Source organism: Panthera pardus, unplaced genomic scaffold (assembly GCF_024362965.1).
Source record: "Panthera pardus isolate Hobbes unplaced genomic scaffold, ASM2436296v1 HiC_scaffold_6, whole genome shotgun sequence".
Lineage (NCBI taxonomy): Eukaryota > Metazoa > Chordata > Mammalia > Carnivora > Felidae > Panthera > Panthera pardus.
The window spans coordinates 68,477,297-68,504,348 of NW_026526991.1; the positions used below are offsets into that span (position 1 = coordinate 68,477,297).

The window sequence follows — 27,052 nt, forward strand, 5'->3', positions numbered from 1 at the left end:
GTTACAATTGAAGCTGCTTATTATCTTTTTGATTTTACTTCTTTGTATTGTAGCAAGTGTAGCAGGCACTTGGTACCTACCATAACAACCATTTGTGTTTTAAAAAATGTTTTAACATGTTTGGATTTATTTCTTCAAGTACTGTTTTTAAAACATAATTGCCTAGAAATATAGTGCTTATTAGTACTTGAGTTTAATAGGTATTTAACATTTTTTGAAGTAAATTGAGTTAATAGTTTACTGGAAATTTATTATTAATACTTAAATTGTTCTAATACATTTAAAATTTAAGCCCATTTTGATCTGACATATATTCAGAGCTGTCCAAAATTGTATTCTTAAGAAATATATATTGTAAAATACATAACTAAATCTGATTCATTAGTACATTTAATCAGAATATTAATTTCTTAACAGAGTATATTTATTTAGTTACTAAAGCAGTTGACAGTAATTCTTAAGGTTTATTAAATCATGCCACAATTTATAATCCTGCAACTCTTCAGCTCTTTTTGGAAGTTATGGACTTCTTTGAGAATCTAAAGAAGGCTATAGACACCTTCTACCAGAAAAACATGTCATAAAACCTACGTTTGTATATGATTTTAAGGGATTTATGGGACGCCCATTCCAAGAGCCCAACCATAAATCCAAGTTAGTAACTGCATTACAGAAATTTTATTAAGATTTTCTTTTAACTGTATGAGTCAGTTTTTGGGTTTTGCATTTATTTTTAAATAGAAGATAGTAGCACACTTTCCTCAGGCACACTGAAGAACTTCTGCAGCTTCATTCTTGATACATTATCACTAGCTATGACTGTCACGGACATGCATTTTTGTGCTTTCTCTGAATTACCCTACCTGAGAGTATAGTGGTCATCACTGTACATCCTGTAACAGAGTCATATCGTGGGTCTAACACAGCTGAGGTAGCCCGTATGTTTGACTGCTTTTTCTCAGAGATTTGTGGTAGTGGATGGTATACAGAAATAATAATTTGCTTTTATCCACCAAGTCATCCCCTTCATGATTCCTCCCAAGGTGGAAAGTCTATCAACTGTTAAATATAGTACATTCATTTTGGACTCTGGATGTTTTTAGCATCTCATTCAGTCTTATATTTCCTGCATGTAACCTAGTCTTTACAGCACTTAGATATCCATTCATTGTTGCCTCTCCCTTCTGAAGCAGTAAAAAACCCTGACACCCCCCCCACCCCCCTTCCCGATACTTTCTAACAGTTCCAGGGGAAGAGATTGTGATGGTTTTTTGTTTCTTGGTAATGAACCTCCATTGTAAGTCATAGGAGTGGGAGTGGCCACTAGTCATGCTTTCTTTGCTAGAATTTAAAACCTCGTGCATAATTTCATTTTGGTTGACGGTGAATTGTAAATAAATGAGCGGAGTGACAATTTTCTTTTAGTTATTTCACCTCTTTATTGATGTTTGCAGGAAAAAAGTTATAAAAGAAGATCTATTATGTGCAAAACTTTATGATTTGAAGATGACACACAGTAAGTGACTTTTTTTTTTTTTTTATTTGTATTTCCTACCTTTTTTTGTTTCTTACTTTAATACTTGTGTTAAAGTTCTTACTTTTGGTTTGGAAAATAGTCATCCCTAGAACCCACTGAGCTCTGTACATTGTGTCAGTCCTATGTAAACTGTTTTCTTCCTGGAGTGGTTTTTGCTGTTCTCTGTCCCAACCCTTTTTATGCTCTGCTTGGAGGGAGGGAAGAGATTGTGATTGAGTACATGTGTGTACGCATGTGTATGTGTGTTTGTGTTAGAAAAGGAAGAGAAGAGTGTCTTCTAATTAGTTGGTGGTTAGCAGCGTGCACATGGTCTTACCCCAGTCATTAGTGCAGAAGTCCTTAGGGGAGATGAGATAAAATACCTTGCCGTCCAGAAACTGTAAGTAGCAGCCTTACAGTTGCTGGGAGGTCTGTGACAGTGAGTAGTTCAGTTTCCAGAAGTTGTGGTTTGGCCTCTAGCTACACTTCTAATTTGAAACTTTGTTTGGAAACAAAGCACCTCTTACATATTTATCTACAGGAGCAGTTAAATGTTACTGTCTTTTGTTCTTGTGTAGTACATGGTTCTCTCATACAGGAAAGCTTTGCAATAGGGCCTGAGAAAAATGGTATGGTAGTGCTTTGTGACTCTTCCTCAGTACTGAGGCTGTTCAGAAGAACAACTTACTGAGCTGTTTGTAAACAAGTGGTGAGCATTTATTTTGCAGGTTAGAGTACAGTGAATTTTTATTTATAGATAGAAGTAATGAATTCATTGTTCTTAAATGATAATCAACTCATTTTTTATACATTTATGAAGTTTGGATGTTGTTACTTTTTCTGGTTGGAATTAACATGACCTCTCAGGTTTATAGATCCTCACATTTCCTGCCTCTGAATTTACTATTAACATGAATTGCACTACAAGGACTTCCATGGTCAGATAGCATTTTTCTTTTGTTAAAAACCTTAGATATCAAAACTTTGTTTTTCTGTCATTGCTATATATTAGCATCCTTTTTTATGGATAGTCTTTGCTCAGTAACTCTAGGAACTGATATAAAATGTACTGCTGAGGAAGATTAAATGATGTTATAGATTTTCTCGCTATAATGTTGCATGCTTTCACTATAGTAATCTTAATTTTAAGACTATTGTAATTTTCTGTAGCATATATCTTCTGCCTGGACTTATTTTTTAGGGAGAAGACTCTTTCTGCCAGAAGATCTAACACTGTCCAAGGCCTCTAACCTAGTGCTGTGCCTACTTAAGATGCCTGAATTATTTGTTTGATTTAGGATAGTCAGAAATCTTCATTGTAGTTTATGAGTAGGTACTACAGAAGTACTGATGCACAGTTAATTATGAGGAAATGTTTTACAGGACTAAGAGATTAAGTTAATGTGAAGGTAGAGTTAATGGCAAGTTATACAAATTAAATACGTCTTTGTTTACCCAGTTACACTGAACAGGAGCCATTGTGTCTTAAGGGTACTTTAAATTTCTTTTATAAAAAAACTTGAGAAAACCCTGTCCCTTTACCTGGGACTGCTTAATTTTAGAAGCAGGAATGTGAATTTATGCCTGAAGTTATTTATCTTTATCTTATATACTACTCAAACTAATGAATAGAGCATAAGAGGCTATGAAATTTTTTTATCTGGATTATAAATTATTAGTATAACATTTTTAGTATAACATTAGTAAAAGTCTAGCAGGCCTCGTAGAGAATTTTATTGGAAGTTGGGCCTCTTGGGTTTTGTACTGGCTTTTCCATTAAATCATCTGTGACTCTAGGAAAATTATGTAAACTGTTTAATTTAGTTTCTTCATTTAAGGAAGATAGTGTTGCCTCACTGAAGATACTGAGGAAGGTCAGCTAACCTACCTTTTGGCAGATTTGTTAAGGAAATGTCACTTTTCATTCTTTACTAATGCTAGATAACTGAGTTGTCATATTTTTTTTAATTTTGAACTCTTTCATCTACTTTGTTCTTAGAATGAACATTAATCTTTGGTTTGGGCTAATATTTTATAATTGATGTAGTTTATAAAAAGTATACCCTTTTCAGGCATTTCTTAATGGAGTACTCCTTTAAGTATATGCTAAATCCATTTAATTATTGCTTTATTAACTTTGGAATCAATTAATCAAATTGTAATTGGGTCCCTGCCAAGTACTGGGCTCTAAGCTAAGAACCTTTTTTATACTAGTTTCTATCGTAGAAAAAGATGTTTTCATGAAACATCTTTTGGGATTAGTATTTCATGAAACATGTTTTAGGATATGCTGAATTCAAACAAGACAAGCTTCCAACTAAGCATACCAGATTGATAAGCATAGCACCTGTTTAATTCTCTAATCCTTCCCAAAACCCTACCAAATTGAGAACAAAGGAATGAAAAATTTAAAGCCACAAGACAAAGAACTGGAGAGAAGAGAGAGCAGATAAAAGATGTTCACAAGTCTTGAAAGTGATTGTGTGAGGTGAATGGTAAATTGTCTTAGCAGATGGGGCTCCTAGCTGGCCTAGTTAGTAGAGCATGCAACTCTTGAGTTGTGAGTTCAAGCCCCACGTTGTGCGTGGAGTTCACTTAAAAAAAAATTGTCTTAGCAGAAAGCTGAAACCTAAACTTTTCATGGGGAGAGTGGAGTTCAGAAGAAATCAGTTCACATACCACAGATCCTTAGACTGTCTTGAATCTGAAGGTCTCCATTATCTTTGAAGGCAGAGATAAGGGTGGTGCCAAAAAATAGAATTGGTAAAAATGTTTTAAAGGACTTTATCCTGCAGATTCTTGGTTGAACAGGGTAGGGGGAGGAGTCTACACCCAGGCAAAGACTGGAGGCTTACTCTCTAGAAGGAATGATTAAACCAGATTAAACTCTGGCACAAATGAGGATAGAGGAAATAACCCTAAAGAGAGGGAAATTAAGGCAAATGTTAAGGCCTCTAGTTCTCTACCCATGGTCTTTTCCCAAAGCACTAGCAGTCTTGTGTATTTCCAAAGTGGGAGATAGGAGACATCTTCTGGGTTATTGTCTTGCCTAAGAGAAAAGACCTGAGATATTGATATTTGGGAGTCTATAAATGAAAAAGCCAGATCTTTGCTTGATCATCCTACAGTGAAACCCATTAGTTGAAAGGCTCTGACCACCGATCCTCACCATTTTCAATCAGTATTTTAGTGTCCCACAAATTAAGGATCACCAGGTATTTGAGGGAAACCTCCAATATAACAGAGGTCAAAACAGAGATAAATAAAAGGAACCTGATAAAACAAACCAAGTGCTGGGAAATAGGGAACAACTTAAAAATTAATATGCTCAGAGATAAAAGAAGGGATACTTCCTCATTGAAACAGGAAAGACTAAAGAAAGAAAACTTTTGGAAATGAAAAATATAGTAGAAATTTTAAAAATTCAGGGATAGATGATAAGCTGAGAAATCTCAGAAAGTGGGATGAAAAGTTAACCAGACAACATATTAGTCTGTGAAGTTCAGTACTGAATAATAAAATTTCAAAAAGGAAAAAGTCCAAAAGGCAGAAAGTTATCAAGAAAAGTTACTACAAAGAAAACTTCTCAGAATAGTAGGGTGTGAGTATCCAGATAAAGACTTAACCTAACACCTGGTAAATTAGGAAAGAACTGACATGTTTCATAAAATTCCAGAACACTGCAGATCACAATTTCCTAAGAGGTTCTGGAGAGAGAACAGACCATGTATAAAAGAATGTTATCAACAACGGATGGAGCACTAGAGCAATGCCTTGAAAATTTGGGGGAAAATAATTACTAACCAAGGACATTCTAAACCTTGTTAAACTGTCAGTCAAGTGTTAGGGTAGAATAAATACATTCTCAAACATGTAAGAGCTCAAAAATTGATTCTCATACACCCTTTCTCAGAGTTCTACTGGAGGGTGTGCATGCTCCACTAAATGAGAAAATAAATGAACAACGTGAGATTCAGAAAATGAGTTCCGACCCAGCACAAAGATAAAGGGATTATTAGAATGATAGAAGATAGTTGAGAATGATCTGTTAAACAACTTGTAGAGAGTTACCAGTTCAGACTGGAGCAGGAAAAAGGAATAGTATTTCCAAGAGAGTGGGAAACAGACTAGGTGGATGCATTAATGTGTTTGTATTAAGAGGAAATGTATACTTGTAGAGTTAGTTAAATCAATGATAGGTGGTATAGAGAAAATATTAACCTTAGGAAAAGCAAGATGTTGTAAAAGAAAAATAATAATTAAGTTCGTGGTTCAGCTGTGAATAATGTTTATATAGTTACAATAATGTAGTACTGCTTATATCAAATTTGATATATTAAAAGGAACAGTAGGTGGAAGCACCTAAGGACGTGGGTAGGGAAGTGGTAGAAGAATAAAGCCTTTATCTGCTATGGTAAAAAAAAAAAAAAAAAAAAAAAAAAATTAGAAAATACCTGAAACCAAAAAAATCAAGGTAGAGTAGTATAAGCATGTTATTTAGAAATAAAGAGGCAAATATTAGAAAAAACGCTGAAGGGATTTGATGAGTGCTTTTAGGGAATGGGACTTTCTCTTTAAGCCTAGAAGTGCTGTTTGACTTCTTAAAGTATATACATGTATTACTTTATTGATAAAAAATGAAAAGGGGTGCTTGGGGGGTGAAATGAAAAGGGGTGTCTGGGTGACTCGGTTGAGCGTCCACCTTCGGCTCAGGTCATGATCTTATGGCCTGTGAGTTCGAGCCCCGTGTCGGGCTCTATGCTGACAGCTCAGAGCCTGGAGCTTGCTTCGAATTCTGTCTCTCTCTCGCTCTGTCTCTCTGCCCCTCCCCTGCTTGTGTGCGCTCGCTCGCTTGCTCTCTCTCAAAAATAAATAAAGAAATGAAAAGGCCTATCATTGCTGTCCAAAGGTAGATTAGTAGGGTGGATTTGTGAAATGGTCTCTAGGAGACCACAATTTAGATAAATCCACCAGTATTGAATGTTTTTGAGATTGTTATTGGAGTTGCTCAGTAATTACCTGAAAATTACCCAGAAATAGGTGAAATACCATTTGGACTAGATACTCATATTTAACATTGGCCAGAAAACAAACAGTTCTTCCTGTAGAGAGCATTCTAATGGCTTCCTGAGATAGGTTTGCAAGTGAAGGAATGCTGTGTAAACGCAGTATACTCAGTAAGTAGTAAATGAATGAAACCTGAATGAAAACAAAACCTTACCTACCCATTAGGGTATAAAAGACCCTGTATAGCTACAACACAGCAAAACTATGTGTAGCTGAAGGAAATAGTTACTTCTAAGAATGTGGCTGGGTACCTATCACACTTTTTTTATTGCTGGCTTCTTTATGCAATTAAAAAAATCATTATCATCTTTTAAATATGCATTGAAGAATAAGAAAATAAGCTCCTGGAACTCAGCCAGCACCCCTCTTTCCCCATTGTTGAAATTACATTTGTTAGAACACTTCTGGGTGGGAAATGTGTGAAGGATGCAAAAATAGCAGGAAACCAAACAGCTGTTGTGTAGTAACTTAAAAGGAAATTAGTATGCTATTAAGTAGAAAGTAGCCTATTACCAACTGGACTGACAGAAAACACCCCAAATACACATGAGCAGGAAACAGGCCTCCTCACTAGAATGATTTATTTTTAACAAAGGCACTAGGCTCTTTGTGAGGCAAGCAAGGCAGAAGACTGAAAAGATCTATTGTCATTTTCACTGTATACTTTTTCTGGAGTTCTGAGGTGAGAGCAATGACCATAGTACCAGTAGCGATTTATTGCAGACAACAAGTGTATTGATAGGTAGAGATGACTACTAATATAGGCTTCATGAAGAACAACTAGGAGCAGTAATCTATAAAGATGTTAACACAATTTTTGTGGTTAGCAGAAATTGTCCTTTATTTTTCTTAGTGTGGAAATTTGTATCCATTGAAATAAATTTGCAGATGTGACAGGTAAAACCAGAAATACCCAAATCATAAGCAGTGTAGCCATAAACATTGCTATAACAGAGGGCTATCTTATCAACACTTCTGCACTTCTTAATTTTAATTATAAAGTTTGAGGAAGAAGGAGGGTACTTGATGTTGGTGCCAGGAGCTAAATCATAATTTATGGTTGACAAGGGCTGATGATCCCAGTTCTCTGGTCAGCTCCTACTTGAGGTCAGTTAACTGCCTGATTTTTAGGTTATAGCTGGAAAGAACATATTAAGTGTGTTACTGATATGAAATAATTTGACATCTTGTGTGTGTATGTGTATTTTTTTTTTTTTTTTGTAACAAGACGGTTTAAGTTTGCATAGGCTGCCAGAAAATGTTGACTAGAATTTTCATACTGATGCTCTGAGCATGCTCCACACCAGTTGTATTGTGTTGTGGCTCTTTCTTTTTACCTGCAGCTTAACAAGATAAAATTAGCATTTGGAAAAATTATATAAATGCAAATACTATTATTTTAAATTTAACTTTTCTACATATTTTAATTTTCTCTTGTCAGTATGCCAGTATATGCCACTATCAGTACTGGTTTACAACCTTTTGAAATAAAAATTAAGACAAGGTAACGGAGTCTTTTTATGTCTTTGTACAGGAAACCCTACACACAGTGAAATGGAAGGAAAGAAAAATGCAACAATAAAGATAAATAAGGTTTGTAAAAATAGGGGCACCTAGTGGCTCAGTCTATTTAAGCATCTGACTTCAGCTCAGGTCATGATCTCATGGTTCATGGGTTCCAGCCCTACGTCAGCACAGAGCCTGCTTGGGATTCTCTGCCTCTCTCTCTCTCTCTCTCTCTCTCTCTCAAAAATAAAATAAACATTAAAAAAAAAATCAATAAGTTTTGTTCAAAGAAAAATCTTTTTCTTATATAATAACACCTTATGGTTGTTTAATCCATAACTCTGTAACTCAGGTGTATCAAAATGTTTAAATTATAACTATTACCGATTATGGAGGTTTTTTGTTTGCTGTTTCACTAACTTCTTTTTACTTTTCTAGCCCCGAAGATCAAATCAGTGTACAAGTCAGTGCTTCAGAAATTTTTTCTCCAATATGTTTTCTTCTAGTAATCACATTGGAGAATCTTCTTTTACCTGTAGAACTTACTGGTTAGTATTTATTACTTTTAATGGATGCTTTTATACTTGATGTTTAATTATTATAATTAACTTTCAGTAAAAATTTAAGTTTTGGCTCAATAAACATAAAGGCTCACCTTGTATTTTGTTTTTGTTTCTTCTGGAAAATAAATTAGTTCAGGGAAGGAGATCACCTATTATTTTGTGACCCTCTGTATTATGTGATGACTGCCTATGGTCTAGTGGGTTTTGTTTTCATTAATAATAAATTGTTCTACACAGGCTTTTTATTTGATAGATAAGTAAAGCTACTTGCTAAATTTAATCAAGAAGAACCCTTTTAGAGTAGATCCAGTCGTCTTTGAATCTGTAGTGACTGGAATATGGATAATAAGTAGATGTTTGTGGAATCTGAAGATTAAGTTGGGGTTTTAAAATCACTTAGCTTTGGTTAAATGAAGAAGACAGGTTTAAGATTGTAGGATTTAATGTTAGAGCTTGCCTCAAGGTACCAAAGAAAACAGTAACATCTGAGTAGCCTTTTAAAAAGCTGAACTATATCCATTTTGATTACAGTAACTATATCTTCCTCTATTTTTTCCTTTTGTCTTACACTTAGTTTCTGTTGGGAAATTGTTGCAGATACAGTTTCTACTGGGATTGCTTGCTACAGCTTTGGTTCATGGTGGGTTCATGGTTCATAGAAAATAGTGTTGCTTTTTTCTCTCAGTAACATGGATATTATTCTAAATTGACTTTTTAAAAATATCCTGTCACCTAAGATATAAATTCAACCATTATTTTTATGAATCAAATCAATATGATTTTGATTTGTAATGTAAAAAATTTACAGGAATGAATTCATTTTGAAGGTGTTTAGAAAAAGGTACTTCTTTTAAATGTGGTTTATAATGTTAGGTACAAAAATTTTTCCTATTCATGATATAACCCACTTGTTATGCTGAACTTAAATTTTTGGAGTTCTGATGAAGGTCTAAAATTTATCTTTCAGTACAGAATTTATAGAGGTCAATGAAATGAATACATTGATTAGGCAGAAGAGACAGGAATTGGAATTGTCATGGTTTCCTGATACATCACCTGGGATTGGAAGGTAAAAAAAAAAAATTGTTTACCAAAGTGTTTGCATGTTAACATGAACACAGGATACCATTAAAATACTTAAGCACAGAGGTATCTTAATCAATAGTTGTGTTTCTAAGAAAGTTTTGTGCAAATTAAACGTGGTGTTTCAAATACCTAAAGAAGATTGCTATTTAAAGAACTCCTTAAAAAGTACCCCTATTTATCTGTTTAATAAGTATTAAGATATTTGAATCATTTAAAAGAGAGAGCACCAAAATGATAAGATTCATTATTAATAATAGTATTCAGATCTGTCATCCTTCTGTTTCCCCCATTCCAATCTTATCTTTGTGCTGTTAGCTGATGCACTGCTTTTGTCATGACCTTTACATCTCTAAAAGAGTCTTCTCAATAACTATTTGATCAAGTCTTTATACTTTGCCCTGGCATTCATGACTTTCTATAATACAGACCTTTCTTAGTTTAAGTCCTGAAGCTACTGTCACATTGCTAGGTGTATTATATATATACTTCAAGTTCCCATGTAAAGATTAAGGTCCTTGCCTGAGTTTTATATTTATTCCTGTAACGTTATAACTTTACCTTATATAAACAGTACAGTTCTGCATAGAACGATGGTGGAGCATCAATAGAAGTAAAAATAGGAAGTCCAGATACATATAAAATCTCAGAGTTATATATATTTTTGTGTGTGTACAAGTTGCACAGTGTTTTTGAAGCTTTTCTCCACCTAGTCCATAATCTCACCTTATACTGGATAAAGTAGTTTTTTGTTAGGAGACCTGAACTGAACAAATAAGAATCAGAAAAAAGCTGAGAGTGGATTGGATTTGGATGCAGAAACTTAGGTCCATAGGAACACTAGGAGCTTAGGTTGAGAAACTTTACAATATAATAAAGCAATAGAAATCAGTTCTTTTCTAAAAAAAATTATTTATTTTGATGTTTTTACTTTTTGATACATGCTATAAAACAAATCTAACAAAAATATGATAACCATGTCTGTATGATATGCTTCAAATTCAAGTGATACTGTTCTGTTTCTAAGTTTTGTTATTTATTCATGGACTGATTTCTCTTTAACCTTGCTAATTTCTTTAAAACCTTGATTTGATTAACTTGGCTAAATTATCTCTTTGGTTGTCCAGAAAGGGAAGGGGGGCGGTGCAAGGGGCATGAAGGCACTTTCTGGTTGGTGGAAATGTTGTTTCTTGGTTTGGGGTGGTGGTGGTGCTTACACAGATATATATATATTAGTCACGGGTCATCAAACTGTATACTTAAAATCTGTGCATTTTATTTATTTATACATTTTATTATCCAAGTTGATTTTTTTTAGAATGGAGAAGAATAAAAGCTAAAAATTTTTTTGACAAAATATTACATTCAATTACTTAAAATAAAAACATGTATTATATATGAAGTTACCGTTCAACCCTCTTGCCATTAATTTATCAGAAAAACTTGCTTTTAAAAGGTTTTTCTTTGTAGCCAGTTGGCAGCCATCTTTGAACAATGAGTAACCTTGAATTTACATTTTTACTTATTTTGGCAAAAAATAATTTAAGTACACTGTATTTTAAAGTTGCTAACCTCATTTGGAAAAATTAATAATTTTAAATAGTTGGTGTAATTTTTTTAAAACATTTAAACAAAAATGTCTTTGTTTTGTTTTGAATTTTCAGAATTGGTTTTAGACCCTGGAATATTGAAACACAAGTGCTTCCTCTCATCTCTTCTGTGTTGCCAAGAACTATTTTTCCAACAAGTACCATATCTTTAGAAAATTTTGGTAAAGTTTGTGAAATGTTTCTCTAGTTTTTAAAAAATTATTAGCTTTTTTCGATATCCTAAAAAGTGTTAATGACTTAGAAAAGCTATAAAAATAAAATGTAGATAGTAAGTTCTATGGATTTCTGTAAATATTTGGACAGGCATTGACTTTTAAATTGTTCCAGTTAGAAACTTTTTTTTTTTTTTTTTTTTTAAGAAATTACATCTTCAATACTTTGAGGAACTGGTTAGAAGTCTCCTTTCTGTTTAGGGCTTCAGTGTCCAAAATGTAGACCTTTTTTTTTTTTTTTTTTTTTTTTTTAACGTTTATTTTTGAGACAGAGAGAGACAGAGCATGAACGGGGGAGGGGCAGAGAGAGAGGGAGACACAGAATCGGAAGCAGGCTCCAGGCTCTGAGCCATCAGCCCAGAGCCCGACGCGGGGCTTGAACTCACAGACCCTGAGATCGTGACCTGAGCTGAAGTCGGATGCTTAACCGACTGAGCCACCCAGGCGCCCCTAAAATGTAGATCTTTAGAAGTTACATCTCCTATTAATTATGAACAAATAGTTTCAGTCTTTATATATTTGTGGATGACTCTTGTTTCCTCTTGCCTACGTAATACCAAGATGGTAGTTGTCAGACCAAACATATTTTCTTTTTTTTTTACCCCTTTAAATTGCCCACATGAATTCAAATCTTGTGATAACTCATTTCCATAGCATTAAAAGAACCAGATAAATACCTGCTGTTACTTAGATGTTAGTAGCTATGTGCTTATTCATAATTTGATTCATAAGTATATTTTGTTTCACTCTATTATAGACATGTATTTTATGCTAACATAAGCTGAAGCCAGACTATTATCATTTATTGAAACAAACTTTTTACTTTAAAAAAATATATATCATTAGGTACCTCTTGCAAGGGATATGCATTAGCACATACTCAAGAAGGAGAAGAGAAGAAACAAACTTCTGGTACATCAAACACCAGAGGATCAAGACGAAAACCTGCAGCAACAACTCCTACAAGGAGATCTACACGTAATACAAGAGCTGAAACAGTCAGTCAATCCCAGAAATCCCCAGTATCAAATAATTCTGGGTGTGATGCCCCAGATAACAACAATCCATCTGTAAGTGTGTCCTCTTCAGCCATGTCAGAAAAGCAAACAAGACAGGCTCCAAAACGGAAGTCTGTAAGAAAAGGAAGAAAACAACCTTTATTGAAAAAGAAACTTCGGAGCTCTATACCTCTCCCTGAAAAATCATCTTCCAGTGATTCAGTAGATGAAGAAACAGCAGAATCTGACACACCACCTGTGTTAGAGAAAGAGCACCAATCAGATGCAGAAAGTAGTAACAGTTGTACTGTGCCAGCAAGTGTCGAAAATGAGTCTGCTAATGGCTTGAGAAGTTGTAATGAACAGGTAGAAGAAAGTGAGGAACATACTGAGAACTATGATACAGAGGAAGCAGTGGAATCTTCATATTCTGAGTCTCATACCGAAGATACTTCTGTACTAGTTGGAGAGGAAGAGGATATTCAAAAAGTCGAAAATACAAGTGTAGAGGCTAATGTTTTGTGTTTAGAAAGTGAGACTCCTAAAAATATGTCTGGAAAAGGAGGTGATCCATTGGAAAATCAAGACCAAACATCTGGACCTTCAGAATCAGAGGTAAAAGCAGACAAATGTACAGATTATCCTTCAAATGATCTTCCTACATGTTCAGGATCTGAAGTTGAAGTATACCAACCTGTACCAAGCTTAGATGAGTTACCAGAGAATTCAGAGTCAGTGGTTAATGAAGAAAAAGTTATGGAAAGTTCTATAGCAGAAATTGTTGATCATAAAGATTCAACAGTAAAAACAGAACAGCTTGTAGATGGCCCCAAATTAGAATCTTCTGAGGGAAGCATTATACAAACAGTGAGCAAAAAATCCATAGAGGGCTCAGAGGCTCAGTTGCTTGAGCATGTTGAAACTGAAGATGTAGAAATAATTGCAACATGTGATACTTCAGAGAAAGAAAGTTTGAATAGTATTCAAGACTCTGAAAATAATTTATTGAAAAATAATCTTAACACCAAATTAGACAAATCTTTAGAAGAAAAGACTGAATCTCCTGTTGAACATTCCAGATCTACAGAATTGCCTAACACACACATTGAACAAATTCAGAAGCATTTTAATGAGGACAACAATGAAATGATACCTATGGAATGTGATTCATTTTGCAGTGACCAGAATGAATCTGAAATTGAACCTCCTGTAAATGCTGATACCACACAATTGAATGAAAATTCTGTGGAGCACAGTTCTCAAAATAATATGCCATCTTCTGATCCTGCAAATGGAAAGGCTGAAACTGTATCTCAGCCATCTGAAAGCCCAGTAGATGTGATGGAGAAAGCCAAAAAGCCTCGTACCCGAAGATCTAGATTTCACTCCCCATCTACAACTTGGTCTCCCAACAGAGACACTGCACGAGAAAAGAAGCGGTCTCAGTCTCCATCTCCCAAAAGAGAAACTGGAAAAGAAAGCAGAAAGTCTCGATCACCATCTCCCAAAAAAGAATCTGCAAGAGGACGTAGAAAATCTCGTTCTCAGTCCCCAAAGCAGGATATCACAAAAGAAAGGAGACGATCTCAGTCTCGATCTCCAAAAAGAGATAGCACAAAGGAAGGCAAAAGATCTGCATCACTCTCCCCCAAAAGAGACACTTCGAGAGAAAACAGAAGATCTCAGTCAAGAGTGAAAGATTCCTCCCCAAGAGAAAAATCCAGGTCTCGGAGCAGAGAAAGAGAAAGTGATAGAGATGGGTCACGGAGAGATCGAGATCGAGAAAGAAGAACCAGGAGATGGTCTAGGTCCAGATCTCGTTCGAGGTCACCATCAAGATCTAGAACAAAAATTAAGAGTTCATCATTCAGTAGAAATGACAGAGACACTTACTCTCCTCGGTGGAAGGAAAGATGGGCAAATGATGGTTGGAGATGTCCACGAGGAAATGATCGGTACAGAAAGAATGATCCAGAGAAACAGAATGAAAATACAAGAAAAGAAAAAAATGACATCAGTCCAGATGCTGAGGATCCAAATTCTGCTGACAAACATAGAAATGACTGTCCCAGTTGGGTAACAGAAAAAATAAATTCTGGGCCTGATCCAAGGACCAGAAATCCAGAAAAGTTAAAAGATTCTCACTGGGAAGAAAACAGAAATGAAAATTCAGGGAATTCTTGGAATAAAAACTTTGGTTCAGGTTGGATGTCTAACCGTGGTAGAGGTAACCGTGGCAGAGGCACTTACAGAGGTGGTTTTGCCTATACAGATCAGAATGAAAATCGGTGGCAAAACCGAAAACCCCTCTCAGGGAATTCAAATAGTTCAGGGAATGAGTCTTTCAAGTTTGTGGAACAGCAACCCTATAAACGGAAAAATGAGCAAGAGTTCTCATTTGATACACCGGCAGATAGATCTGGGTGGACATCTGCATCTAGTTGGGCTGTGAGAAAGACTCTACCAGCAGATGTACAAAACTATTACTCAAGACGAGGGAGGAATTCTTCAGGTCCACAGTCTGGATGGATGAGACAAGAAGAAGAAGCAACTGAACAAGGTAACATACTGTGTTTATTTAGTAACACTTTTATTTGAGGAAAGGGATTATAAATTTAAAACTTCATATATATGAATTGTAATGATCTGTACTTACAGTTTAATAATGTTAAATCCCATTTAACAAGTCACTTTGCATTATATAAATATATACATATATGTCAGTATTTATTGCCTTTTTTACTGCCCCTCCCTCCAATCTTGTCAAAGGCTTAACTAGGTTAAGTACAGTTGGCTACAATAGAAGAACTTGGGATTTTTTTAAATTTAAATTCAAGTTAGTTAACATATAGTGTAGTATTGGTTTTCAGGAATAGAATTTGGTGATTCATCACTTACATACAATATCCAGTGCTCATCACAATTGCCCTCTTTAATACCCATCACCCATTTAGCCTATACCCCCACCCAACACCCCTCTAGCAACCCTCAGTTTGTTCTCTTTAAGAGTCTCTTATGGGGACACCTGGGTGGCTCAGTTGGTTAAACGTCTGATGTTGGCTCAGGTCGTGATCTCACAGCTCATGAATTCGAGCCCCACATCAGGCTCTGTGCTGATAATTCAGAGCCTGGAGCCTACTCTGGATTCTGTGTCTCCTTCTCTCTCTGTGCCGTCCCCCCCCCCCCCCCCCCCCCAACCCCTGCCTGCCCCGCTCATGCTCTGCCTTTCTTTCTCTCTTAGAAATGAATGTTAAAAAAAATAATGAGTCTCTTATGGTTTGCCTCCCTTTCTGGGTTTGTTTTTTTTTTTTTTTTAAATGTTTGTTTATTTTTGAGACAATGCAAGAGGCAGAGTGCAAGCAGCAGAGGGGCAGACAGAGGGAGACACAGAATCTGAAACGGGCTCCAGGCTCTGAGCTGTCAGCCCAGAGCCAGACGCGGGGCTTGAACTCGCAAACCATGAGATCATGACCTGAGCCGAAGTCGGATGCTTAACCGACTGAGCCACTCAGGTGCCCCAAAGCCTCCCTTTCTGTTTTTATCTTATTTTACCTCTCCTTTCTCTGTGTTCATGTTTTCTTTCTTAAATTCCACGTATAAGTGAAATCATATGATATTTGTCTTTTTCTGACTGATTTCGCTTCACATAATACTCTCCAGTTCCATCCATGTTGTTTCAAAATGGCAAGATTTCATTCTTTTTGATCACTGAGTAATATTCCATTGAGTATTCCATGAATATTATTCAGTGATATCAAACTGAGGGTTGCTGGAGGGGTGTTGGGTGGAGGGATGGGCTAAATGGGTGCTGGGTTAAAGTAATGAGGGCACTTATGATGAGCACTAGATATTATATATAAGTGATGAATCATTAAATTCTTTTCCTTCTTTATCCATTCATCAGTAGATGGACTTTGGGCTCTTTCCATAATTTGGCTATTGTTGATAGCACTGCTATAAATATTGGGGTACATGTGCCCCTTCAAATGAGCATTTTTGTTTCCTTTGGATAAATACCTAGTAGTGCAGTTGCGGTCATAGGATAGTTGTATTTTTAACTTTTTGAGGAACCTCCATACTGTTTTCCAGAGTGGCTGTACCAGTTTGCATTCCCACCAACAGTTCAAAAGGATTCCCCTTTTCTCTGCATCCTCGCCAACATCTGTTGTTGCCTGAGTTGTTCATGTTAGCCATTCTGACAGATGTGAGTGAGGTTATATCTTGTTGTGGTTTTGATTTGTATTTCCCTGATGATGAATGATGTTGAGCATCTATCTTTTCATGTGTCTGTTGACCATTTGGATGTCTTCTTTGGAGTAAAGTCTGTTCATGTCCTCTGCCCATTTCTTCACTGGATTATTTATTTTTTGGGTGTTGAGTTTGATGAGTTCTTTATCGATTTTGGATACTAGCCCTTTATCCAATATGTCATTTGCAAATATCTTCTCCCATTAGTTTTTTTTATTGTTTCCTTCATGGTGTAGGAGACTTTTATCTTGATGAAGTCCCAGGAGTTCAGTTTTGTTTTTGTTTCCCTAGCCTCTGACGACATGTCTAGCAAGAAGTTGCTACAGCTGAGGTCAAAGAGGTTGCTACCTGTGTTCTCCTCTAGGATTTTGATGGTTTCCTGTCTCACATTTAGGTCTTTCATCTATTTTGAATTTATTTTTATATATAGTGTAAGAATATGGTCCAGTTTCATTCTTTTGCATGTTGCTGTCTAGTTTACCTAACACCGCTTGTCAAAGAGACCATCTTTTTTCCATTAGATGTTCTTTCCTGTTTTGTTGAAGATTAGTTGACCATATAGTTATGAATCCATTTCTAGGTTTTCTGTTCTGTTTCATTGATCTTTGTGTCTGTTTTTGTGTCAGTGATGATTGCAGCTTTGTAATACAGCTTAAAGTCTAGAATTGTGATGCCTCCTGCTTTGCTTTTTTTCAAGATTGCTTTGGCTACTGGGGTCTTTTTCTGGTTCCATACAAATTTTAGAATTGTTTGTTCTAGCTCTGTGAGAAATGCTTTGTTTTGATAGGAATTGCATTGAATGTGTAGTTTTTTTGGTAGCATCGATATTTTAACAATATTTATTCTTCCAATCCATGAGCATGGAATGTTTTTCCATTTTGTCTCTTTTCCAGTTTCTTTCATAAGTGTTCTATAGTTTTCAGAGTACACATGTTTTATGTCTTAGGTTAAGTTTATTCATATGTATCTTACGGTTTTTGGTACAATTGTAAATGGGATCGATTCCTTGATTTCTCTTTCTGCTGCTTCATTATTGGTGTGTAGAAATGCAGCAGATTTCTGTACATTGATTTGATATCCTATGACTTTGCTGAATTCGTGTAATGGTTCTGGTAATTATTTGGTGGAGTCTCTTGGGTGTTCTACATAGAGTATCATGTTTCCTGCAAATAGTGGAAGTTTGACTTCTTCCTTGCCAGTATAGATGCCTTTATTTCTTTTTGTTGTCTGATTGCTGAGGCTAGGACCTCCGGTACTATGTTGAACAGTAGTGGTGAGAATGGACATCTCTGTCATATTCCTGACCTTAGGGGAAAAGCTCTATTTTTCCCCATTGAGGATGATATTAGCTGTGGTTCTTTCATATATGGCTTTTATGTTCTTGGGTATGTTCCTTCTATCCCTACTACTTTGAGGGTTTTTATCAAGAATGGATGCTGTATTTTGTCAAATGGTTTTTCTGCATCTATTAAGAAGATCATATGGTTCTTACCCTTTATTAATGTGGTATATCATTTGATTGATTTCCGAATATTGAACCAGCCCTGCAGCCCAGTAATAAATCCCACTTGATCATGAATAATTCTTTTAATATGCTGTTTGGATTCAGTTTGCTAGTATCTTGTTGAGATTTTGCATCCATGTTCATCAGGGATATTGGACTGTAATTCTCCTTTTTAGTGAGGTGTTTGTCTGGATTTGAAATCAAGACAGTGCTAGCCTCATAAAATGAATTTGGAAGTTTTTTTCCATTTCTTTTTTTTTTGGAACAGTTTCAGAAAAATAAGTATTAACTCTTCTTTAAATATTTGGTAGAATTCCCCTGGGAAGCCATCTGGCCTCATACTCTTCTTGTTAGATTTTTGATTACTGTTTCCATTTCTTTGCTGGTTATTGGTCTGTTCAAATTTTCTGTTTCTTCTTGTTTCAGTTTTGGTAGTTTAGTTTCTAGGAATTTATCCATTTCTTCCAGATTGCCCAGTTTGTTGGCTTATAATTGCTCATAATATTCTCATAATTGTTTGTATTTCTGGAGTGTTGGTTGTGATCTCTTCTCTTTCATTTGTGATTTTATTTATTTCAGTCCTTTCTCTTTTCTTTTTGATAAATCTGGGTAGAGGTTATCAATGTTGTTAATTCTTTCAAGGAACCAACTCCTAGTTTCATTGATCTGTTCTGATGTTTTCTGATTTCTATATCATTTACTTTTGCTCTAATCTTTATTATTTCCCTTAGAAGAATTTGGGAGGTTCTTGTGTAAGATTTAACTTTGATATCTTTAAAAAAATTTTTTTTAATGTTTGTTTATTTTGAGAGAGAGGGTGAGCAAGTGGGGAGAGGGGCAGAGAGAGAGCGAGAGAGAGCGACAATCCCAAGCAGAGAGAGAGGGAGAGAGACAATCCCAAGCAGGCTCTGTGTTGTGAGTGCAGAGCCCAACACAGGGCTCAGTCCCATGAACCATGAGATCACTACTTGAGTTGAAACCAACAGTCAGATGCTTAACTGACTGGGCCCCCCAGGTGTCCCAACTTTGATTTCTTTTATCTCAGATGTGCACACTTGAATTTTTTTGATCATTGTTCTCATATAAATAAGTTAGCCTTCTAATAATGATTTATCTTTCCTTGGCTTTTCTTATTAAGAACATTGCAAGAAAAAAGCTTTGTTAAAAAAAAAAAAGATAAAAAGTTACTCTTGTAATTTAGCAACCTGATTAGATTAAAAATTTTTTTTAAATGTTTATTTTTGAGAGAGACCGAGACAGAATGTGAGCGGGTTAGAGAGAGGGAGACAGAGAATCCGAAGCAGGCTCCAGGCTCTGAGCTGTCAGCACAGAGCCTGACGCAGGGCTCGAACTGACGAGCTGTGAAATCATGACCTGAGCCGAAGTCAGACACTCAACAGACTGAGCCACTCAGGTGCCCCACCTGATTAGATTTTATATGATTACTTCTTTAGTAAGTTTCTTGAGGTGCTGATTCTTTGGTAATGTTGAACCAACATGAACCTGCTCTTAATAATAATTTTAGTTGAATGCTTCTTTTAACCAGTCCACGTTATTTAGAAAGATAGGATTAGACTAAATGATTAGAGATTGGTGTTCTGAGTCTGTTAATTGCTGTTGACTCTTACTATAACCAGTGGTTCTTTGCTTCTCTAAAGAAATTTTAACATGATTTTTTATTATAAGCCTTTTTTCTTTTGATAGATTCTAACCTAAAAGACCAAACAAACCAACATGGAGATGGTTCCCAGCTACCTATAAATATGATGCAACCACAAATGAATGTAATGCAGCAACAAATGACTGCACAGCAGCCGCCTATGAATATCTTCCCATATCCAGTGGGTGTTCACGCTCCTTTGATGAACATCCAGCGCAATCCATTTAACATTCATCCTCCGCTACCCTTGCATCTGCACACAGGTGTGCCTCTCATGCAGGTAGCTCCTCCTACAAGTGTATCTCAGGGACTGCCACCGCCACCACCCCCTCCCCCACCATCCCAGCAAGTCAGCTACATTGCTTCACAGCCAGATGGAAAGCAATTGCAGGTATGTTTTTAGCATCTAAAGTGTAATCAACATAGTCGCTATAAGAATTTAACTGTTAGCAACAGATGTTCAAAAGAGGGTTTCCTGGCATCCCCAAACAATTATTCGATTAGGTTTACGGTAAACTTTCATAGCCCCTCTTCACTGTCCTTCCTCAAACCTCCCACTCTTCAAATAAAATGAATTGGATGCATATTATTGAACCAAAGCTGCATATATGCTGTTGTTTATGTCCAAACAGGTTTGTTTTTTCAGGTTAAGACAAAATTTTGAGAATCAAATGATGGGTGTTTTAAAATAATTCTTAATTTATTGGACTTTTTAGGGGGTGGGAACTTGTGGTGATGCTTTTATTGTCTTGTTGGGACAAACGCCAGAGAAAGCTGTTCATTATCCATTACTGTCTGTATTTCATGTTCACGAGTTTACCGTGTTCAAAAAAAAGAAGTGCCTCTGAGGCATATAGAAATTTGAATAATACTTTGTAAACACTGTGTTCCTTATAGTTCTGTGCCTGCATTTCACAAATTCTAGAATCCTGATAGTGTATAATTGGAAGATAAGGGGGATAGGGTTCTAGAATTTGGGACCTCATACATTTTTCTGCTGTCAGCTCTCTGCAAGCTATTTGACTTCACTGTCTCCTTTTCTTCTGTCTTTAAAGTGGGGGCACATACTTCAGTTAATTTTCAGAAAGAGCCTTTTGGAAAAGATAACTTTTTTAAGTGCTATTCTTTTCCTTCTTGTTGCTTTTAGTGTTGCTGTCAGAACATCACAAGTCACATGTGTAATTTAAAAGTCACTTGACATATTTACATAGGTCTCTGTTTGAGAATGTTACTTATTTTTCTTCAGAGTCCTTTAGATATACATGACCTGAAATACGAATTTTGACTCACTTTGAATTTTTTTTGTTATTTCTAATATATGGCTAAAAGAATACAGTAATTCATTAACTAATGATAACTCTTTAAAACAGGGCGTTCCTAGTGCTTCTCATGTAAGTAATAACATGAGTACACCAGTCTTGCCTGCTCCGACCGCAGCCCCAGGAAATTTGGGAACAGTTCAGGGACCAAGTTCTGGTAATACTTCATCATCAAGTCACAGCAAAGCCTCTAATGCTGCTGTAAAATTGACAGAAAGCAAAGTAAGTGTTACAGTGGAAGCCAGCGCAGATAGCTCGAAGACAGACAAGGCAAGTTCAAGGTTGAGAGCAACCTACATAATTCTGTATATGCTAAAGATGAAAAAATAAATTATATATTGTATAATTGGTAAAGGGAATTTACTGTTGATAGTCTTGAATTCCAATGCTATTTGAAGGGTTCTGTCTAGATATGTTGATGCCCAGTGAGTTACTGGTAATATTTCATAATTATTTTTAGAAATGTTTGGTATGTGTGTTAATAACTTTTGTATTCATGACATTATTTGAAGAATTCCTTGAAATAATGTAAAAGTGAGGTGTTTTTAATTTCATATTTTAAAAGAAATTTTTTTAAAGTATGTGGGCAAATAATAATTATACTTTTTCCTCTTACCAGAAATTACAAATCCAAGAAAAAGCAGCACAGGAGGTAAAATTGGCCATTAAGCCATTTTACCAAAATAAAGATATCACCAAGGAAGAATATAAAGAGATTGTACGGAAAGCAGTAGATAAAGTAAGTTCTAGCTTTAGCAGAGTTATATATGTAATTGTTTTGAATCATCTCTATTTTAATAAAGGAATGCTTAAGTCTAATTAAAATAATAACCACTGACTTCTAATTCTGGTCTGCTTTTCTGCCTTTTGAGTAAGATCATATGAGATATGGAACATATAAAAATGTCTGATTATCTCTTTGGGGTTGGTTTTCACAAATCTTTCCATTTTGCTTTAATCCTTATAAAGTATGAGAAAAATATTCCCCTTTTTTCGTAGGTTTGTCATAGTAAAAGTGGAGAAGTAAATTCTACTAAGGTGGCAAATCTGGTTAAAGCCTATGTAGACAAATACAAATATTCACGGAAGGGAAGCCAAAAGAAAACCCTGGAAGAACCTGTGTCCACCGAAAAAAACATAGGTTGAAATGGGGAGCACTGTAAAGGACACTATCAAGATATCTGCAAAGTGCAATTTCAACTTGTACCTTTAACTGAAAATCATACATAACTGTGATTGAAATTTGGTTTTGATAAAATTATTTTTTTTAATGTAGAATATAAAGTTTTGTTCTGAATAAATATAGTTCTGCACTGCAACTTCTTTATCCTTTCCTCCTCCCGAAAATGAAAGCAATTCAAGGGAAAGTAAAGGGGTTAAAGGAGTGTGCATTTTTACTAGGACTCTTATAGTGTGGATACTGGAAGATGTACAGCTTTTTGATTTGAACAATGGAGTGCATAAATTAGAGTCTTCTAAGTGCACTGGTTTTGGAAAAGATATATATAATACATTTATTCTGTCAGGCTAAAAATAAAGTATGAATGATCTTTATGATTTTTCCCTTTATAGAAAGTTAAATAATGTATTACCATGAAGAATATTTCTAATAACAGAATATACCAGTTGCAGGGTTCCTAATGTGTATTTTTAAAACACACGTCTGAATAAATTGCTTAGATAGAAAACAGATTATCACCTGAGTAAAATTCAGTGTTCAAAACTTTGGGACACTGTTACTGAATCACCAAATAAAGGTTATGCTGCTTGTTTTTCTTTTGTGCCTTTTTTCCCCACCAATTGAAATGAAGCAGTTTGATTTGCTAGATTTACAATTTTGGAAGTCTAAAACTCTATGTGGAATTTAGAAGAACAGTTTGGAAAAAGTGTTGACTTTATAAAAATTATGTACTTTCATGATATCTTCTACCTGTCAGAGAAATGATAAATTATCTGTGCCAACTGGAGAATTGCAGTTGAGTGGTGACCCTGCCTTCCTTGGGATGAAGGTAGAATTATGAGACGCACTTCAGTGGCTTTCATTGGCTCATCTATCTAATCACTAATGAATTTCTTTTTACACTTGAGAAGTATCCAAATGCTTTACAGTGAGTAAAGTGTTAATTAGGTGACCATATGGTGGCCATTAACCATGTTGCAAAATTCTAGACATTAAAACCTTGGTTTTGGAAAGGGAGAGGACTTAATGGAGTCTTGGTTAGGCTTTCAGGGACTAGGGATTTGATTGTCTTTTTTTAAATACTAGAATATGTTAATTTTTACAAAAGGTAAGTTCAGAAGGTTATAGAGCCACTATTTTAATTGGCATCTTAGAAGAAAAAAATGGGTTATCCATGATAAACTTTCATTGCAGTAATAATTTTCAATAGATACCAAATAACAAAAGCTATTCAGATAAGATGTTAATGGCTCAGAAAGATATATGCATCAGTGAGACAGACTGACCCTTGTATTAGCTAAACTAGAGAGAGCAATACTCTGTAGGACTGTGCTTTTCTGAAGTAAAGATGATCTGTTTGTCAAGTTTATGTGCATAATACTTTCTTGGTGCTAGCTTTGATAAGGCAAATATTTTGAACTGTTGGCCCCAATAATGATTGTGCTAGTTCATAATCTTTACTAGATTAAGAGTGTAATTCCAAAAAGTGTTAGAAATATTTCCAAGGAGTCTTGATCTTTATTCTGCATTTCTGGGCATTTGTAATATGGTATTCTACTGATTTATATATATATTTTTAATTAAAGTTTGTGTTTAGATATGAAGGGGAAAGAAGTTTAGAAGTATATTTCTTCTAATAAAATATTAAGACTGTTTTAAATATCAACACACACCTCCTCATTTGTTTGTTTTGAACTCTAGAAACAATTGTGTGAATTTGCAATCTGTTTTCAGTTAAAGCTGGTTCACACTGAAAATTTTGTAGCAAATTGCCTAAGATGATTAATCACACAGTGCATACTTTTCCTACATTTCTTTCAGTGATGTTTGGGAATACAGTTATATTTTAAAATTTGCTTTATACCATTTAAAAGTTTTGAAGAAAAACTAGGTGGTATGATGGTCAAGTCTCACATCTTTGGTTGCAGTGCCATGAATTATTTCCACCTGTCTTGAAAATAACAAGTGTGTATTCCATATCTGCTTGGGGTACTTGGTTAGACTGCATTTAAAATGCTAATGAAGAATGTTACTGGATTAGAATTCAAACTTTTAAAACTTAGAAATACTTAAGAATGTATTAGAAAGTGCATGCTTTATGTTAAAAAAAATGCTTTAACATTCCCCATTCTTGCTTTTCTCAGAAATCTACATTAATTTTGCATGTGCACAAACTGAATCAAAAACATTTTGTGGAATTATAAATTTCTTGTTATTTATTAAGATTCAGTATTAACTTGACCTTTGAAACCTTGGTCCCATTAACTTACTAGTCACATTGACCAATGTTTTAGGCTATAGTGATGCCTAGAATTTTGACTAAAAGTAGTTACTTACTATTTTAACATTCCAAAAGTTTTGTGATTTCTTTTTTTCCTGGTTACCACATTTTCTCCATGATCTTCCATTAAATGGCCACAGTGTGTACTGTTTGAATGTTCCATCCAAAAGATACAGCTTCAGAAGCACAGTGGTTGCCCCATGGTCCATGAGACCTTGTTTGTAGTACAAGGATGGAGTTCTGTCTACTGAAACAATACTCTTAAAACAGAAATGTAGTATGTAATATTTTCTAATAAATTCTTTTGATAAACAAAGAAGTGTCTTTAACATTTTATTGTTCTGATTCCTGGGAAATGCTGACTTTTGCCTCATTATAACTGTTTCCAAAGACATGTTGAAGTATTTCTCAGATTTGTACACATAACTAGCTAGCATCATAAATTAATGTCCAAGTTGTAAAGCAAGCTTAGAGTTAGCTATAAGCATATATTTTAATAGCATTTTTTCCTAATTACAAAATCATTGTAGGAAATTAGAAAAGCTTTATTTAAAAAAACTTGTAGAAGAAACGGAAAAATGAGAAAAATCACCTGTAATCCTGCCATTTAAAGGTAACAATGCCAATCAAACTGCCCAGAACTGTTGTAACTTACCCATTTCACTTAATGATGTATTCAGAAGTTTACATTTTAATAAAAATTCTACAGCATGATGTTTAACGGCTATATAGTATTCTATCACATATCATACGTACCGTTACTTAAAAAAAAAAAATTCTTTAAGTTTTTAAATTTATTTTTGAGAAAGAGAGCAAGGAAGGTGCAGAGAGAGAGGGAGACACAGAAGCCAAAAAAGGCTCCAGGCTCTGAGCTGACAGTTCAGACCCGACACAGGTCTCGAAACCACGAACTGCAAGGTAATGACCTGAGCCAATGTTAGACCCTTAAATGACTGAGCGGCCCAGGCGCACCTCTTCATTGCCTTTTTAACAGTACTTCATATTTCCTGTCCTGGAGATATTAAGGTTTTAATATTGAAGCCATCTTTCATGCATTTTCCATTCACATCCCATCTCCATTCTCTCAAACAATTGCTGTTTCCTCTATATCAAACTGGAATTCCTTTGCAGTGAAATCCAACTCCTTTAGTTCCCAGAGTGTTGCCAACTGACCTCTTTTAATAGTCCCAACTATGACTTAGATTCTATATGCGCCAGTTCATTGTAGACACTAAAGGACTAATCTTCTGATAACACAGCATCATTCAACACAGAGTGCCCACCTCGTGTGTTACACACTAGGGAAGAGTAAGCAAAACAATACTGTTTCTACTCACAGAGCTACATAATGTGGAAATAACATCTATTTATATAACTGGTAAGGAATGACAGGACTATAAGGTGATCCAAGGATCTGTGATAGGGTAATTGGACTTAACAGTGATCAATGAGAATCCCTGGGAGAAATGGCACTTAAGAGCTAAAGATAAGAACTAAGCAAGGAGAAAAGAGCTGGCAGAGGAAAGAGGTGCAAATGGTCTGTGGCCTCAAAGTGTGGCAACCCCAAGCCTAAATTGGCTAGAGTGAAGACTGGTGGAGACTTCTTAGGGCAATACATTTTGTAAAGAAAAACTTGAAATCTTTCAAGCAGAAGGTGTTTGATATGAGCAGATATGCATTTTGAAAGATTACTCCACTCATAATCTTTCAATGGCTTAAAAGTGGTTAATAAACATGAAAAAGTGTTCAACTTCACAGTTAATGTTATAAATGTTATTTTATCAAATTGATAAATTTAATTCTGGCAAGAGTGCCATGAGGAAATAGTACTGGTTAGAATTTGTACAATTTTTCTTTCTAAAAGGCAACTTGTAAATAAGTATAAACAGCCTTAAAAGGGCTGCCATATCCCTTTTCCATAATGATGAAAACATACTGGTTCACATAGTCCTTTCTAGTATTTAATAGAGGAAAATTGGAGGGAATGGTTAATCTGTGGTTCATATGAAAGTATTTTACATCTGTGGTTCATATGAAAGTATTCCACAGCTGTTGTAAATGTTTTCAGGGGGAAAAAAAACATTAAATGGAGAAAAAAATAGGTCACAAACTGCAGCTGACCTTTCAACAATGAGGGGGCTAGGACTCTAGCCAACCCCCTGCAGAGTCAAAAATCCCCCATAGAATTTGTGACTCTCCAAATACTTCAGTACTACAGCCTGTTGACTGGAAGTCTTACCAACAACATAGTAAACATATTTTGTATGTTATGTGTTATACACCATATTCTTACAATGATGTAAGC

The 27,052-nt window shown here is 35.3% G+C and overlaps 1 protein-coding gene across 3 annotated transcripts in view; it reads left to right on the forward strand.

Annotated features, from left to right (window-relative positions):
- Nucleotides 1-25,461, forward strand: part of SCAF11 (SR-related CTD associated factor 11) — a 70,223-nt gene extending 44,762 nt beyond the window's left edge. For 2 of the 3 annotated variants that reach the window (XM_019419116.2, XM_019419118.2), the window contains exons 7-16: nucleotides 1,455-1,516; nucleotides 8,118-8,176; nucleotides 8,528-8,637; nucleotides 9,620-9,721; nucleotides 11,400-11,506; nucleotides 12,404-15,115; nucleotides 20,012-20,358; nucleotides 21,338-21,556; nucleotides 21,906-22,025; nucleotides 22,286-25,461. In XM_019419116.2, the coding sequence (XP_019274661.2) occupies nucleotides 1,455-1,516; nucleotides 8,118-8,176; nucleotides 8,528-8,637; nucleotides 9,620-9,721; nucleotides 11,400-11,506; nucleotides 12,404-15,115; nucleotides 20,012-20,358; nucleotides 21,338-21,556; nucleotides 21,906-22,025; nucleotides 22,286-22,432 (3,985 nt within the window). In that variant the 3' untranslated portion in view covers nucleotides 22,433-25,461. The remainder of the gene's footprint in view (nucleotides 1-1,454; nucleotides 1,517-8,117; nucleotides 8,177-8,527; nucleotides 8,638-9,619; nucleotides 9,722-11,399; nucleotides 11,507-12,403; nucleotides 15,116-20,011; nucleotides 20,359-21,337; nucleotides 21,557-21,905; nucleotides 22,026-22,285) is intronic. The other variant, XM_019419117.2, reaches the window with a different exon arrangement.
- The last annotated feature ends 1,591 nt before the right edge of the window (nucleotides 25,462-27,052 follow it).